The sequence below is a fragment of the Zonotrichia leucophrys genome, chromosome Z, assembly GCF_028769735.1.
Source record: "Zonotrichia leucophrys gambelii isolate GWCS_2022_RI chromosome Z, RI_Zleu_2.0, whole genome shotgun sequence".
NCBI lineage: Eukaryota > Metazoa > Chordata > Aves > Passeriformes > Passerellidae > Zonotrichia > Zonotrichia leucophrys.
The window spans coordinates 12,562,791-12,577,705 of record NC_088200.1 but is presented as its reverse complement, the minus strand read 5'-3'; the positions used below and the strand labels follow the sequence as shown (position 1 = coordinate 12,577,705).

Genomic DNA, 14,915 nt, shown 5'->3' with positions numbered 1-14,915 from the left:
TATTATGAATAACACAACAGACTACATTCTTGGATTTGAAACACTTTTACTTCCTTCCAACAAGTTAATAAGAATTTGGTGAAGGACACTTCAAAAAACCCAAAACTTAAGTTTGTAGCTATTATGGCCCCAGTTACTGACTTCAGGGTTAGATCTACTCATCGGGCTAAAAATCCTATCCAGCATATTAAAGTGGTAAAAATCTTCAGAACTGCATAGAGCTCATTTAGTAGTGGAGATGTGGTTCTTCAAATTCAGAGACAAAACACCACCAGCTAGGGTGATTGAAGTAAACTGTGATTTATAACAATGCCTATTTTATTTTTCCCTGATTTCAGAAAAATAAGCCTTTGTCCATTTTATGTACTTTCTGACAAATAGCAACTCTAAAAAGGCTAGTGCAGTTTTTCAGTTTAACTAAGTTCTAAATTTTCTTTGGAGACTGTTCCCATACAGAAGTCACAAGCAGAAAAACATCCAGAACAGGCCTAAGCCTATTATTTGGGTGATCTCCTCTTCACAAAATGTTGCTGGTTTAGATGCTAAGGAAAACCATCAGGAGAGGGACTTTACAAAGAGACATGACTACATCTTACATCATTGTAAATGACAATACACTCCTTTTCTAAGTACACTTACTGTCCACACAACTTCATTGGTTCGACGAACTTGTATCTCAAAAGATATTGCCAGCTCAGCATCATGCGCTGACTTGACAACATCCCATTCCACCAGCAGCCGCTGAAGATCCAAATCCTTGGAAACATTAAGGTACGTTACTGGAAACACATCAGATTCTAGGAGCAGAAAAAGGGCACAAAAATATTACTGTCTAGCTAAGTTACAAAGCAGATCTGAAAAAAAGAGTGGTTAGAGCAAGTTACGTTCCACAGCAGATGGTTTTGAAAGAAAAAAATGAAAGTGATCAGGACCTATGCTGATGATGACAAAAGAAAATATATTTCTTCTTCTTAAGGCTAAAATGCAGCAGGCTAAAATGAGTTTCCTGAATCTATTCAATAGCTCTTCACCATGGTATTTGGTATGCTGTTTAATTTCTTTACTCTGTCAATTTACTAGCTGTTTTATGAGAATACAGACCCATCCCTTCATAATCTTAGGAAGAGGAACAACATAACGTATTAAGAAGGACTAAATCTCAAAAAATCCCAAACCTCAGCTAGCCTTCATATCATTAGGGCAGAAATGTTGGGCTGTTTTGATCTCTGACTTAATGCAGATTAAAGGAGTTCACGCAAAACTTGTTATTTTAACAGAATAGGATAAGGGTTTCCCTCTGGTAGCTAGCTTAGATCATAGCCTAGTATTAAGTGCATTCCTAATTGCTCTACACAGAGCTTAGGTTATGGCCGTGGATCCTTCTACTGGAATTACACACTTAGTTCTAATGGAACTTGTACACACTTCTCTCGGTCTGGATTTAATTCCAGACCATGACATGATAAAGCAAAGTTTAGAAGTCAGACTGAAGTCCCTTTTGGTGTTGGGAAATAAAAGGCCCCGCAAGATTGTTGTGTGGAAAACTACCAATAACCCTGTAAGTGGTTCCTCTTTTTAGATTATTCCTTTGTGACCCCTCCCTAAAAACCCTAACTGTTGGAAGAGCTTAAATATAGCACTCACCGATTTGTCATTTCTCTACTTCCTGAAAACTACACAAACATAAACCCCCTAAATTTGATCTGGCTGTTAATGAAGCCAGGGAGCTGAAACGACTGAATAACTAATTTTTTTCTTTTGCCACAGATGCTTTCCAAGGTGCTTCTGCTTGTTATAAAAGGACAAGGTCAGAATGTTTATCCTAACCAAGACACAGAAAAGAGACACAAAAATAGCTACACCTTTTAATAAAATAGAATTCATTCTGTTTATTCCTGCCACACTACAGCCAGAGTCATCAGGGACATAAAGGACTGAGTGCCCTCAGCAGCCCCCTTTCACAAAACCGCCACCTCCATTCCTGTCTCCCAGAGACACTCGTCCACGGAACTACCTGAAACTTTCACCATGTATCACTAGCAGAAACACAAGCATTCAGGAGATTTACACTGAGAATCTACATTTTGACAGATGCTTCTGGTAGCCAGCATGTATCCAAATCATTCCGCAATTTATCCTCGAGTATCTGCATCACTCTAACCTCTGTGCAGCAGTTTTCTGACACAGGGATTTTTACATTAGGAAAAGGGAATGGAAGGCTCAAGAAAAGAAGCAGTTTTTACAATCTCTGGTCAATCAAAGGAAGCAAATAAAACTTTATATGTGTACTTCTTTATTATGAGAAGACAGACACTGACACAACTTTGTTGTTTATATAAGCCCATATTTAAAGAATAAGAATATATTTAAAGAATAAATGGAGGAAAGAAAGTATAAAGTTATTAAAACTGCTGGAAGAAAGGATTCTCTTTTAGCAAATCATCCAAAAACTCTACTGGGATATTTTTAACCTGCTCCATTTTCAAGGGGACTAAAAGTCAGAGCAAAATGAAAACCATATGCTCTCCATCTAGAGAAAGCATCTTCAGATAAGTTTGGAGAAGAAATCAAGTTTAACTGTTCAAAAACATGGTTGTAGAACTAGAACAGTAGTCTCTTCAAGCGTTTTGGAAAAAGAAATATATGCAACACACCTTCTGTAAAGTCTCACTGTTAATACATAATTACCAGGAAATGATTAAGACATAAATTTATGTGAAAGCAGAATTGACACCCTTAGTGTCTCTGCAAGGTAAGTGCAAAATATTTCAAGTGCAGAAACAAAATTTCCTTTTTGGCTATGGTAACGACATGGTCCATAAAATGTGTATCTGCTGCTTCACAGCTGCCTTTGAAAAATGATGGGCATCAGTTTCATACAGCCATAAGGAAACCCAGTACCTATGACAATTACTGTCTGAAATTGAATAAACAAGGTGGAAAGCTTGGAGGTAAATTTCACTGAATGATGACAAAGCATGAATTTTAGGTTTTACCAGAAAAAAGAAATATTTTTATTAGCTTCACTGCCAACAGGTGACTAGGCAAGGAGCCAGAACAACCAAAACAACACAGTGATTCATAAACTTAACTGTGGAACTGGAGTATCACTTTATTTTGGGAAGAGAGGACAAAACACACTTCATTTTCCCACATTTTTCAGACTTACATCCTCAAAACAAGATAAACACTGTTAAAATCCAACTTATGCTTAAGAACTGGCTGCAATGTTATCTGTCTCCAGTATTTTGATCAACCTTACTGATACATTCATCATCTGTTGACCTGAAGCACCGTGTACCAAACTTCTTGGGTGATCTCACTTCACATACTGATCTAGAACTTTGGGCCTTGTTGTTGTCTATTGTTTTTTCTGTCTGCACTGCTCAGGCAACAGAGAAAGAAAGGAACTGGGGAAAGGAAAGGACCCTGCTAGTCTCTCAATTAAATTCAATGGCACAAAGTAAGAGCCCAGGGAAAGAAAATAAATATACTTGAAAGAAAAGCCAGCCAGCTGGCAGAAACCCCTTTTTTCTTCAGGATACACCATGAAAAGAAAATTCTGCATATCTTCTGAATTTCCCTATCCTCTTTCTGCTTTTTTTTCCCTAGCAAAATCTAACTGCAATCGTCACTATTATGCCTATTGCATTGATGATGAGCCTGCATCTCTTCTCTGCATCTGTTTCTTTTTGTCCAAATGAAAATATCATCCCTTTTCTTGCCATAAAGAATACTTCCACCTGCCACACTTGCTGAGCTTTATAAAAGACCTGCTAAGGTCTTATTAGTTTCTGGTTTTTCTCCATCTGTACAAGTATCCCTTCACTAACTCTCTTCAGGCGGACAACAAAACACTTCATACCCCACCCTATTTTTTTTCTTCAAAATCTGGCATAAGACAATCTAAATCTTCAGCTGAAGCTTATACACAGTACTAAAAAATAGAAGAAACAATATAGTTAAGGATATATCCAAAATGTTGATGATCACAAACTTACAATGTAGGTATTAAAGAACTTTGTAGTGTAGTTTTAATATGTGGAAGTATTTTGCAGTATTTACAGTTACAATATTATCTCCTAGCAAAATTAGATGATCAAGGCATCTTAAGACTTGTTTTAACTTGCAAGCAAACTCAAGACTATGTGAATAGTTATGATTAACAACAGACACTAATTTTACTCCTGAAAAATTACATGTGAAAACAAGTGACCAAGTTACTGTAATGAAGGAGCTGTTTGAACTTGCCTGCATTACAAAGTTTTGCCATTCTAGGAGCCCTAGTAATACGTCTCAAAACTGAGACTTGAGTGAGTGGTGAATTTCAAGGCTGAAGAGACAAAATGTCAGAAAGAGATATATTACCCCTTCAGTATGATGATACATATATTTTTAAAACTCCAAACATCTCTCTTCCTTCTTCACCAACTTTAAAAAAGGCAATAAAATTTCCATAAAGCAGTCTAGAGCCTGGTAAAGTCTGCCTTCTTAGTAGTGGTCACAAAAAGGTGAAAAGGTGAAAATTAAGAATTTTCCTTTTTCTTATGGAGACATACCCAAATGCTATTGCTAGCAGCAAGTACACAATAAGTATTTTTTACCTTAAAATATACAGCCTTTTGAAAAGTTATCATTATATTCAAGTTTTCCCCCTTCAAATATGCATATTTTCTTTTTGTATTTGTATTGGATAAGTATGCAAAGCATAAAAAATAAAAATCTGGTCCTGGAATCTTGTGGCCCAATCAGAAAAGAGCCAACAGAAATGCTAAAGTTTTCAGAGATGAGACAAAAAAAGGAAAGAAATAAAAAAACCATAGGAGTTGTCAAAGAGGAAATAAATTATTTGAAGATCACAGATCATAGGAGAAAGAGGAGGAGAAAATAAATAAATACACTTTGGCTTCACATCATTGCAAGTTGTTGATTCAACAGGTAATTTTGTATAACAGGGTTACAAAAGGTAATAATGAAAGTTGCTCCATTATCCTACCAAAGAGAATAATTTGATTAAATGTGTGACATGTTGCTTGATCAGAGATTTACAAATCAGCAGGTTGAAAGCTTCAGTTGCTGCAGATTGCTTTCAAATAAAATCAAACATTCAGAAATTTACCTTGCTGTGAGTATGAAGTGTGGCACGTCCTCAGGGGGATCAGTACTGCCAGAATCATGAAGTGATTCATCATCTGTCTACCTTTTCCTGCATAAGACTTAACAGCAAAGAAAACGTTTTTATTAATTTGTTTCTTTCAGGAGAAATGCAACATGCCAAACAATAGTCCAGATAATATTACTATATTTAAGAATGAATAAATAAAAACCCAATCACACAGACTCCAGGAAGCTTAAGAGAAATTCAGGAAGAATGCACAAAGAAAGATAAGGAATGAAAAAAGTAAACCTCTTGTTTTTCAGACCTAGTTACAGAAAAGTAGCATTATACTCAAAAAGTTCAATTGAGTCTAAACAAATAAATCACACAATATCTTTAAAGTTTTTTATCCACTTGTTTCAAATAAATATTGAAGTAGAATTTTGTCCTGATGTATTTTGGCTTTCTTCCTGCACAAGAAGATATTCATCCTAACAAGGGGAAAAGAGTATTAAAGGTGCAAAATACCTTGTGATTTCTGCCCCACCGACAGCCTGACTGATGAATCCAGCAGACTCCTCTGTCAGCACCCAGGACACTATATATGGAGGGCTTTAGTTAGGCTGGAGCTGAAACACACATATCAAGTCTTAGCAAGTTCCATTCCCAGATGGATTGTCATCTCATGAAACACACAGATCTATTTTGCATTCCATTTACAGCTTTGACACTCATGCTGTGCCAGGATGAAACTCTTGGACTTGCACAGCCCAGTTCTGAAGGACTGATTGTACGTTAGATTTCAGAAGACATGAGTCACTCGCAAACTCCTCCATGCTGAAGGGAAAGCTAAACATCAGGCTGCAGAATGGTTAAAGCTCTCCGGCACAGTGTCCAAGAAGTACAAATAACAGAAACAGGACAATGGATACAGCTATCTTTAACGTAAAGCTTGTACATTTTACATTTCTGAAGCTGTGCAGAATACTGATAGTCTTCTATCACTACTTCCATAACACACACTGCAACTGCTTAGCAGGAGATAACCAAAATGACCTGTCCCCACTAAAGCTAAGAACAGAACATTTACAGATTTCAGAAAGGCAAGGAATTCACTATAGAATTTATTTCTAGCAGAAAACTTCTGATTTAATGCCTCAGAGCTGCAGACTCTTAGGTCTAATAAGTTTAATAAATTTACATGGTTTTGCGAAGCTCTGAATTCCTCCAAAGGATAAAAAGAACGACTTCAAACTTTTTTTTAAAATGTGTTTCTAATGGTCACATGAACACTGTAGAACAGTCCTGCATGCAGCATTGCAACCCAGGGCTCAATGCACACAACAAGCACCCTTGCTGCAGTGTGCCCAAACTTCTCCTTGTGAGGTCAAATGATTCACCTACAGACCCCCATATTTACCAGCTGAGTGTTGTCTTGCCTAATGCATAAGTTTCTGCAGTCTTTCCTGCCACTAAACAAATATCCTCAGAAGTATTTATGTAACACTAAGATCACCATGTATGAAGAATTTAAATATTTTTGAGAAGTAAGGCTAAATTCACATGCAACTATTAGATTATTCCAAAAATCGATTTAGGGAAATTTTTTTTTTTTTGTTTTCCAAGGTTTTTTAGCACCTAAAAGTGAGAATAATTGGTTCTGTATTGCCTGAAATAAACAAGACAATATAGAGAAAAGAGTGGTAAGTAAATGACACAAAAACCTTTTCCAAGGCAGATCATGTTAAAACTTCTGGGAACTCCTTCAGCAGATTGCTGTTTTTCAAGTTGTATGAAATGATATTAAATTACAAAGCCAAATCTTACAAACCTCTTTCCCCTCTCTCCCCCCAGGAAAAATGTGAAACTAAATCTGTTTTCAAAGTCAAAGGACGCAACTCTCTGCAGCATATCTCCTGGCTTAATTATATCCGCATGATGAAAATCTGGCACTGCAAGACTCCTAATTTTGTAAATATCTTTGGGGTTGGACACACAAACTTTGCACCATTGGTTAAGAATCATTTAAATCCAACATTAAAAACAGTGGGAAGGCACTGTGGAATATTTACATATTAGAATACTTGTTTAAGTTACTTCCTATTTGGAAAATATATCCAAACTTTTTAATGCTCTTAAGAACAATTCTCAGCTATTGTGATGAAACTGAGCCTAGTTTAACTAACAGTTAATCATTTACACCACCAGTTCACTAGTGGCACAGCCTAGATGTAAAAGCCTTCTGCTGCTATACTGTAATATAATAAGTGATTACCAAAATACAATCATATTGTCACTATTTGGATAGTGACAATGGTTGTCACTATTTGGTATATTAGTAATCTAGTTTAATAGTGCATAATAAATAAATGGTGTAATATGTGCAATTATAGGTAACAAATCAGTTTTCATGAGAAAAGTCCTAGAATTCTCTAACAAAAGAGAATATGAAGTAATTTTAAATAAACGAAACACTAGCTGACAAGAAAGAAATGGGGTCCTTAATATAAGAGCAGTATTTTTAATTAAATCCTCTTTATTCAGAAATATCTGCCTGTGACTTACAAATTAATCACACATAATAATTACCACCAACAAATGTCAAGCACTTATACTGTATTATCAATAATTAAGTACTTTTATAAAATCATCATTCATAAGTCTGTCTTGGCTACAGTTCTACAAAATACATTACCAATTTAATAAAAAAAGTAACAACAGCAAAACCATGGTAATAGATTAACAACATCCTTGCCAAAAGTGCAAATAGAACAACAAAGGGAATGAAGACACATAGCCAGAAAAGGCAAGATGATGAGCAGCAAGTTGAAGTCAGTTTGGCATCTAATGATCTGCCAGGACTAAGGAGCTAGCTGAGTAACAAAGCTTTCATGTTTAGTGTACATTCTTTCCATTCTAATAAAAACTCAAAATTTCTGGGGGAAATAAAGCAGACTTACTCGGTTTTGTCAGGCTGCAGGCTAAAACACTAGTTGGGGTTTTTTATTATTTTTTGGTTTTTTTTTTTTAAATCATAACTTCATAGTCTAATTATAATTGTCCTGTTGGAAAAATGTAACCTGGGATGTGACAAAACTGATACAGAGGGATTTGGGACTCCCCTGCCTATCCTGAAATTAATCAGCACTGATAGATACTTAAATAGAACAGAATTATTTTGGAGAACTGACAACAATTGAAATAATATTCAGCGGCAACAGGAATTGTTCAGATTAAACACAATTAAAGAGGAGTCACTCAAGAAGTGGAGGCAGCACAGCAGTAAATTACCTTTGAGAAAATTAAATTTCCTTAAGTAGATGGTCTGTGAATATTTTAAATAAATATCTCCAGGTAGATGATTTCTCCTTCAGATCTAAAGGCTGATTACACGATCTCCAAAGTCCTGTCCAAGCCAAAGTTTTTGTGATGCCATGCATGAAATTAAAAAGAAATTCTCATTATTTACTAGTAAACCCACCAAAGACTGACATTTCATCAAACACCACTTCAAAGTCACTGAAGCACCAAAATTCAATTGACTAGGAGCTGGAGCTATACAATGCACATGCTGCAGCACCTGGAACCTGTGTGTGTCAGGAAAAGAAGACCCTGCTATGAGCATCTAGTCAAAGCTGACTGCAGAGTTAATCTGTTTTGTAGCAATCTTGCAAGGCACATATTTAAAATCATACTTAATACAACTTTGTTTTCTCAGTGCCCTTTGCTTTGCTTATTTAAATCAGCTGCCAGGCACAAGCCAAATCCTTAAATGAATCTGAGAATGTACACAGGCTGAGAAAAAAAGAATGTTTTCAGTTGCAAAACACAATCTACTTAATGGAGAGTACCTAAATATTAGATATGGATACCTGCTCATGAACTGAACCATGGACTGAGCAAGTTTTTCTAAAGCAGACATGGAAGAAGACTGTCAGCGAGGCAAATCAAGTAATAATACATAACACTGTTCATGCTATGTTGTTATATCCTCTACTTCATAAAGTAACTGAGGATCAGAATCATAGTCCAAGTTTCTACCCCACAACACAACATTGCTAACATAAGTGACATTTTAGGGCCAAAATCTAATAAACTCTATCTACAGCCCACAAAGAGACACCCCTAGAAAGTAAGCAGAGCACAGTTAGGCTAACTAATCCCAAACATTAAGGTAAATAGATGGAATGAAAACTGAAACAAAAATCACAGTTTATGTAGAAAATTGAAAATATGATTGTCAACAATCCTGAATGCTAATAAGAAAATGAGTATCTGAGATACCACATTCTAAAGTGGATGAATCTTTCCTTTAGTCCTTGTACTTGCTTTTTTCTCCCAAGTAATTTTAAAGGTGGTTTCAATTACACTTAGTACACAAAATACATCTGTGTATTAGACACTGAAAGCTCCTAATAAGCCTTTGTAATTTAATGGCTGAGCAACAAATTTAAAAGGCTACATAAGAAAGAAAGTAATTTCTATAATTAAGGTCTGATACACATGTAATGATTTGACCACTGAGGGGTAGTTTTAGCTCCAGTGTTTAGATAAACAGAAAGCTCTGTGATGCATGCTGTTGCTTTTCTGAAAATCTCTGCCAAAATAGAAAAACATGCATTGCATGGTTCCCACAAAGACAAGAATGCAACCAAAAAAGCAGTTGAGAAAGAGAGGAAATGGGATCTAAAACTACAAAGCAATTTATGAACTTGGTAAAACTACTGCCCCATCAGAAATGTCAGCAATTGTAGAGAATTGTAGAGAAGTTAATTATCAAGCATTATCTACTTGTAACTCTGCTAGGATCTATATTGTGCTGGAGTTTGGTCCACACATGCAAAATTTAGATAAAAGGAGAGGCAACAACGTTACGCAAAAAATAGTCAAACTCCAAAAACTTCAGGAACCACACTAGAATTTATGTTTTCTAGTTTACTTAAAGGGCCTTGAGATTAAGCAATGGATTTTAGCTGCTTAAAAGAAAGTGGGAGCAATAAGTTTTCTCTGTATCATGCAGGATTTAAAGGTCTGGGCTCACATTTCTGAGCACGTCAACACTTTCTTGAAACAGATGCTACAGGGGATGTTGAAACCGAACCCGAATCACCTCTGGCAAGTGCAGCATCCTCATCCCACGCGGTATTTTACCCACTACCCACCTAGGTAATTTTTGCTCAAGTGAAATCAGCAACTTTTATGCTGTAGCTAAGCAGTGGCATCCTGAAAGCAGAGGAGACTAGACGGTCATGAAGCGCCTCAAATTCATGGGTATGCGACGATGCTGGCGGGTTCCCGAAGGTCCGAGATGCTGTACGAGATGCTGCTCCAGCCCTGTGCCTGCAAAACACGGGAGAACGGGCGGGCAAAGGGTGGAGAGGGCATCAGAAGTGCTAAATTTCAAAGCAAAAGCTCCACAGCCCACTTCAAAACAAGTACCGGAGTGCAGAGGTGGGTGTTCCTCACGGGGCAGACAGAGCTCCCCTCAGCGAGGGCGGACGGGACGCCCGCGGACGGAGAGGGAAAGGAGGGGGGAGTCACTGAAGGGACGGGGATCTGAAGGACGGGGGGGTCACTGAAGGGACGGGGAGCTGCCGTGACGGGGAGACACGGGCATCACTCACCTGCAGCCGCCGGGAGCTCCCTCACGGCCCCGTCAGCGGGGTCCCCGCAGGTCCGAACCCGCCGGCCCCCACGGTCAATGCCGGGAAGCGGCCCGGCCGCCCCTCCCCGGGCAGGGCGGCGACTCCTCCCACCTCGAGGAGCCGGGTGAGCCGCTTCTCGGAACTTTCTCCCCCGCTCCGGGAAGCGCGGCCCGTTCCCTTGGCTGCGCTCCCAGAGCCAGAACGCGGGCCGCCCCCTCCTCGAGGCGCCTCAGGGCCGCAGGGTTCGGGGGAGCCGAGAGGGACAGGGGGACGGGAAGGGGTACCCGAGAGGACCGAGAGGGACAGAGAATGGACACGTTCCGATCTGCCCGGTCCCCAGCGGGCAGGAGTGATGTCCCCAAGCCGCCTTCTCCTCTGGTGCCCTGGCCCCAGGGTCCCTGTGTCTCCAGGAGCGGGGACGGGCGCTCTGGCCGCCAGGGCGGAAGGAGTGAGGAGGTGCCGGGTGCCCGCAGCGGGGCTCGGACCAGGCCGTAACCAGCCTGGTGCCGTGCCACAGTACTGCTGTCTGAGGAAATCCCTCACAGAAACCTCGTCAGCTAAGGCTATGGCTCACAAAGCAAACTGTTCACTCCCAAAAAATCACATAAAACACGAAGGGAAACCAGGAGTTGACCATGTTTCTGTTGTGGGTCCCCTCATTCAGAGAGGTACAGTATGCCAAAAGCTGCCTGGCTACATCTTCTGATGTAGCCATGAGAAAGTTTTGTTTAAGGTTGTTGCTCATCCCTTCCAGGACATTCATGGTGAAAGTTTTTTTCAGTTTGTAACACCTCTTCATAAAAGAGGTCTTCTGTCTCTTCTTGAAGCTTGGTTGCTTTTCATCAGGGACATGTGATCTGCAAAGTTTTCAGCCTTATAGGCTGTCTTATACTTCTTGATAACCTACACTTTTCTTGTGGTCCACTTCAGCACCTTGATCCTTCTCTTCTGTACTGCTATCTAGCCATTTGTTCCCTGCCTCATTGTATTTCAGGGATGTCTCATACTTCCCTCTGCCAAGTAACATCCTGTTCCTTAGTCAGGAGTTCCATTTTCTTACAACGCTTTTGCTTTTTAGTCAAGCAAATAATTTGCAGTCAAAGGATAGTTTTATTCTTTAGAACTATTCTTCTGAATAGTTGCATCTATTTCTTTCACGCAGTTCATGTGCATGTTTTGTGAGTCATATAAACTGAACTTTTCACAGAGGGTCACTCATTTTTCATTCCCTGCCTGTGGTCTGGAGACACCACAGCTGGACATTTGCTGTTGTTTCAGAATTCAGACCTGACATAAAAGGTCGGCTAATTGCTAAGTTTTACTGAAAATGCAAATCACAGATGTCTATGGTTAGATGCCAAAATTTTAGCTTTTCTTTTTTCTTATGTTTGTTAACAAGTCTCTGTAATATGCTATTAAGTTCTTTCTTCTAACATTTCTAGACAGCATAATTAAAGCTTTATGGAAATTTATCAATTGCATATTTAAAATAGATGTTTAATTATGTACAATAAATAAAACAAAAAGAAGAAAATCTTTGCACACACTATATTAAAGATAATAACTCATTTTTTGTGCTTTGAACACTCTGATCTGTTTGAAAATACTTATTCTTTTAGGTCTCTAGGGGTTTTAAAATCTATCAATATATTTAACATTTTCTGAATCATTTCAATCCTGCTGTGGCAGGGGTTGAAGAATTCTCTATTGCCTCTATGTTTGGGTAGCAGCAACAGTCTCCGATTATGCTTTTACTGGTCCACATGATCCTATAAGTTCCAGAATGAACAATGTATTAGCTTACATTGTTCATTCTGGAACTTATAGGATCATGTGGATGCATCCTTATGAACATATGAATTCACTGCTATTTAGAAATAATGCTCAAGTTACTAATTAAAACCAAAAAGGCCCTAAAGAGTTATTGAATAATGTCTGTAATGAATTTCATGCTTGGTCAGAAAGTGTTTCAAAAAGCAAGTTGTCAAGTTCCTGATATTTGAGCAGGAAAACTGAAATACAAAGAGAAGAATGAAGGTAAATCCACAAAATAGAGCCTGGAAGCTCAGTGTGTCAAGTGTCACGGAACCTAGAGAATTTAAAATCCCAAGGTACCAAACTCAGGTACCAAACTTCTCTATATACACCAGCTTATAGCAATGTAGTTTGGAAAGACCTAGAAGGCATCCAATCCAACGTGGCACCGTCTGTGTCTGTAAGAACAGCTCTGAGTTTCACCTCACTTTCCTGGGTGTTTTGTTGGCTGTGTACATGTATCCAAAACCCACCTCTGGCATGACACACCTGCTGGACCTTGATCCAGACTGCTATGACTGTCTGCCATCTGTAGAGGTTTTGAGAGTAGGGCTGTGGACATGAGATTGTTGACGTTCAAGGATTTCAGAGCAAAAGTACCAGCATGAAAAAAGTTGTAAAATCATAAAGGTGATGTGGGAAGCCTGGTCAAGCTAGACAGTCGGCTGAAGACTAGTTGTGAGCCCTTGTGTTGTGTCTTATGTGTTAAAGGAAGACTGCAAGTTAGAAATGCTGGGATCCCTCTCCAGAGAGCCATGGGAACTGACCCTTACCCTTTTGGCTCATGCCTGCCTGCTCAGCAAAGACTTCTTGGGTAGTTTAATATTAGTGGTGAGTATAGTAATGCTTTGTCTAGAGGCTCATGAAACTCTAGCTAGCTCTTCTCTCTGTTAGCCATAACCAACTGCTTTATTTTCAATTATGTGTATTCTTCTTGCTGAGTATCTGTGTCTGGCTAAAATGTCTAAACAAGCTGACCAAGTGTGACAAATGTACTCAATTCCTTAACCAAACTAATGGTAGCTATTACAGGCTCCAAAGAAGGTAAAGACCAGGGCATTACCAGGGCAAGAACTTCTCTAGTTCCAGTCCATTCTATAAAAATATAAAAGAGGTGAGCATTGATGCATATGAGCTTGGCTCGCTGGTAATGTAAATAACACATGAATAGCAGGTAGCTTTTCTAGGACTCACTTATCTAGGAACAAAGAAAGTTGTGGGTGCAAGGAATCTCACAGGTATACTTCCCATTGCATGTAATTCGACTACCAGGCAACCACTTTATTCCAGAAATATGTCAGCCAAAATGAACATTTTTCAAGCTCTCTCTCATACGCTGCTGTTTGCATGTCCCTTGAGCAGGGACACCTCTTGAGTCTGGTCATCAAAGCAGAGAGACATCCCACCAACAGCTGGTGCTCAGTAACTGACAGATACCATGCATAATCTAGTATTATAATGCAGGAAATTTTTGTATTGGTAGCTTTGAATCACTGTTATGTCCTTTGTCCAAGAGAACACAGTGAACCTTGCCATTGAATGGTGTTGTAAAAGTGTCATTTTTACAACATATCTGAATAAACTCACTTTTGCTGATACCTTTGGTGGTAGTTCTTTATTTTTCATATTTGAGTGTAAGCTGGTCCTAAAATAAAATATTTCCTCTTTTATATGTCAAGTGTTTGTAGCTTCTTGGCATCGAAAACTAATTTTTCTCTGCTGACATCTGTGTAACATAATGTTCTTGTAATGCTACATAACTTACTTGCATGATTTGCAAAATCTACCACTGAAGTTGGTATATTAATAATTTGTACCCATATATTACATGATGTAGTAAATCTGCCCCTTATGAGTAATAAAAAGGTAATTTTCTTATTTCTCCACCCTTCAGGAAGAAAGTAAGCCATTGGAACAATGCTATCTATGTTAACAGGACCATTTCAAAGGAAAACCAAAAAAATCTGCAAACATATGGTACAAAACACAGTTCCCTTTGTCAGGCACTGAATCAAAGACTTGAAACAAGAAAAATTTAATGGTAGTTTAATGTTCCTCATTAACCAGTGTAATGAAAGACTTTACTGCATTGTTTAAAGTAAAGCAGAAATACTTGTATTTCAAGAGTTTCTGATTCCAGTTAATTAGTAATCATATGCATGAGCTTCTGCACAGTTTAGTAGAGGTGTTGATTCTCTTATTAAAATCTAGTAATTTAGATAAAAATCTGAAGTTCTTTTGGTTGCAAATTAATATTCAAAATACTGTGAAAGATGTCATCTTAAGCCCCAAAGCAGGATGAACCCCACCTGATTCTCAAGTTTTTTTCTTAAAGTCTCCTGTTCCCAGAAGCTCCA

The 14,915-nt window shown here is 38.5% G+C and overlaps 1 protein-coding gene across 8 annotated transcripts in view; it reads right to left on the bottom strand.

The window, feature by feature from the left end:
• Positions 1 to 14,915, bottom strand: part of LOC135459660 (oncostatin-M-specific receptor subunit beta-like) — a 116,248-nt gene that overhangs the window by 19,987 nt on the left and 81,346 nt on the right. For 7 of the 8 annotated variants that reach the window (XM_064735892.1, XM_064735890.1, XM_064735897.1 and 4 more), the window contains 5 exons: positions 10,261 to 10,438; positions 8,390 to 8,504; positions 5,627 to 5,727; positions 5,120 to 5,216; positions 640 to 797 (listed from right to left, as the gene is read on the bottom strand). In XM_064735892.1, the coding sequence (XP_064591962.1) occupies positions 640 to 797; positions 5,120 to 5,192 (231 nt within the window). In that variant the 5' untranslated portion in view covers positions 5,193 to 5,216; positions 5,627 to 5,727; positions 8,390 to 8,504; positions 10,261 to 10,438. Of the gene's footprint in view, positions 1 to 639; positions 798 to 5,119; positions 5,217 to 5,626; positions 5,728 to 8,389; positions 8,505 to 10,260; positions 10,439 to 10,722; positions 10,832 to 14,915 lie in introns of those variants that run through there. The other variant, XM_064735898.1, reaches the window with a different exon arrangement.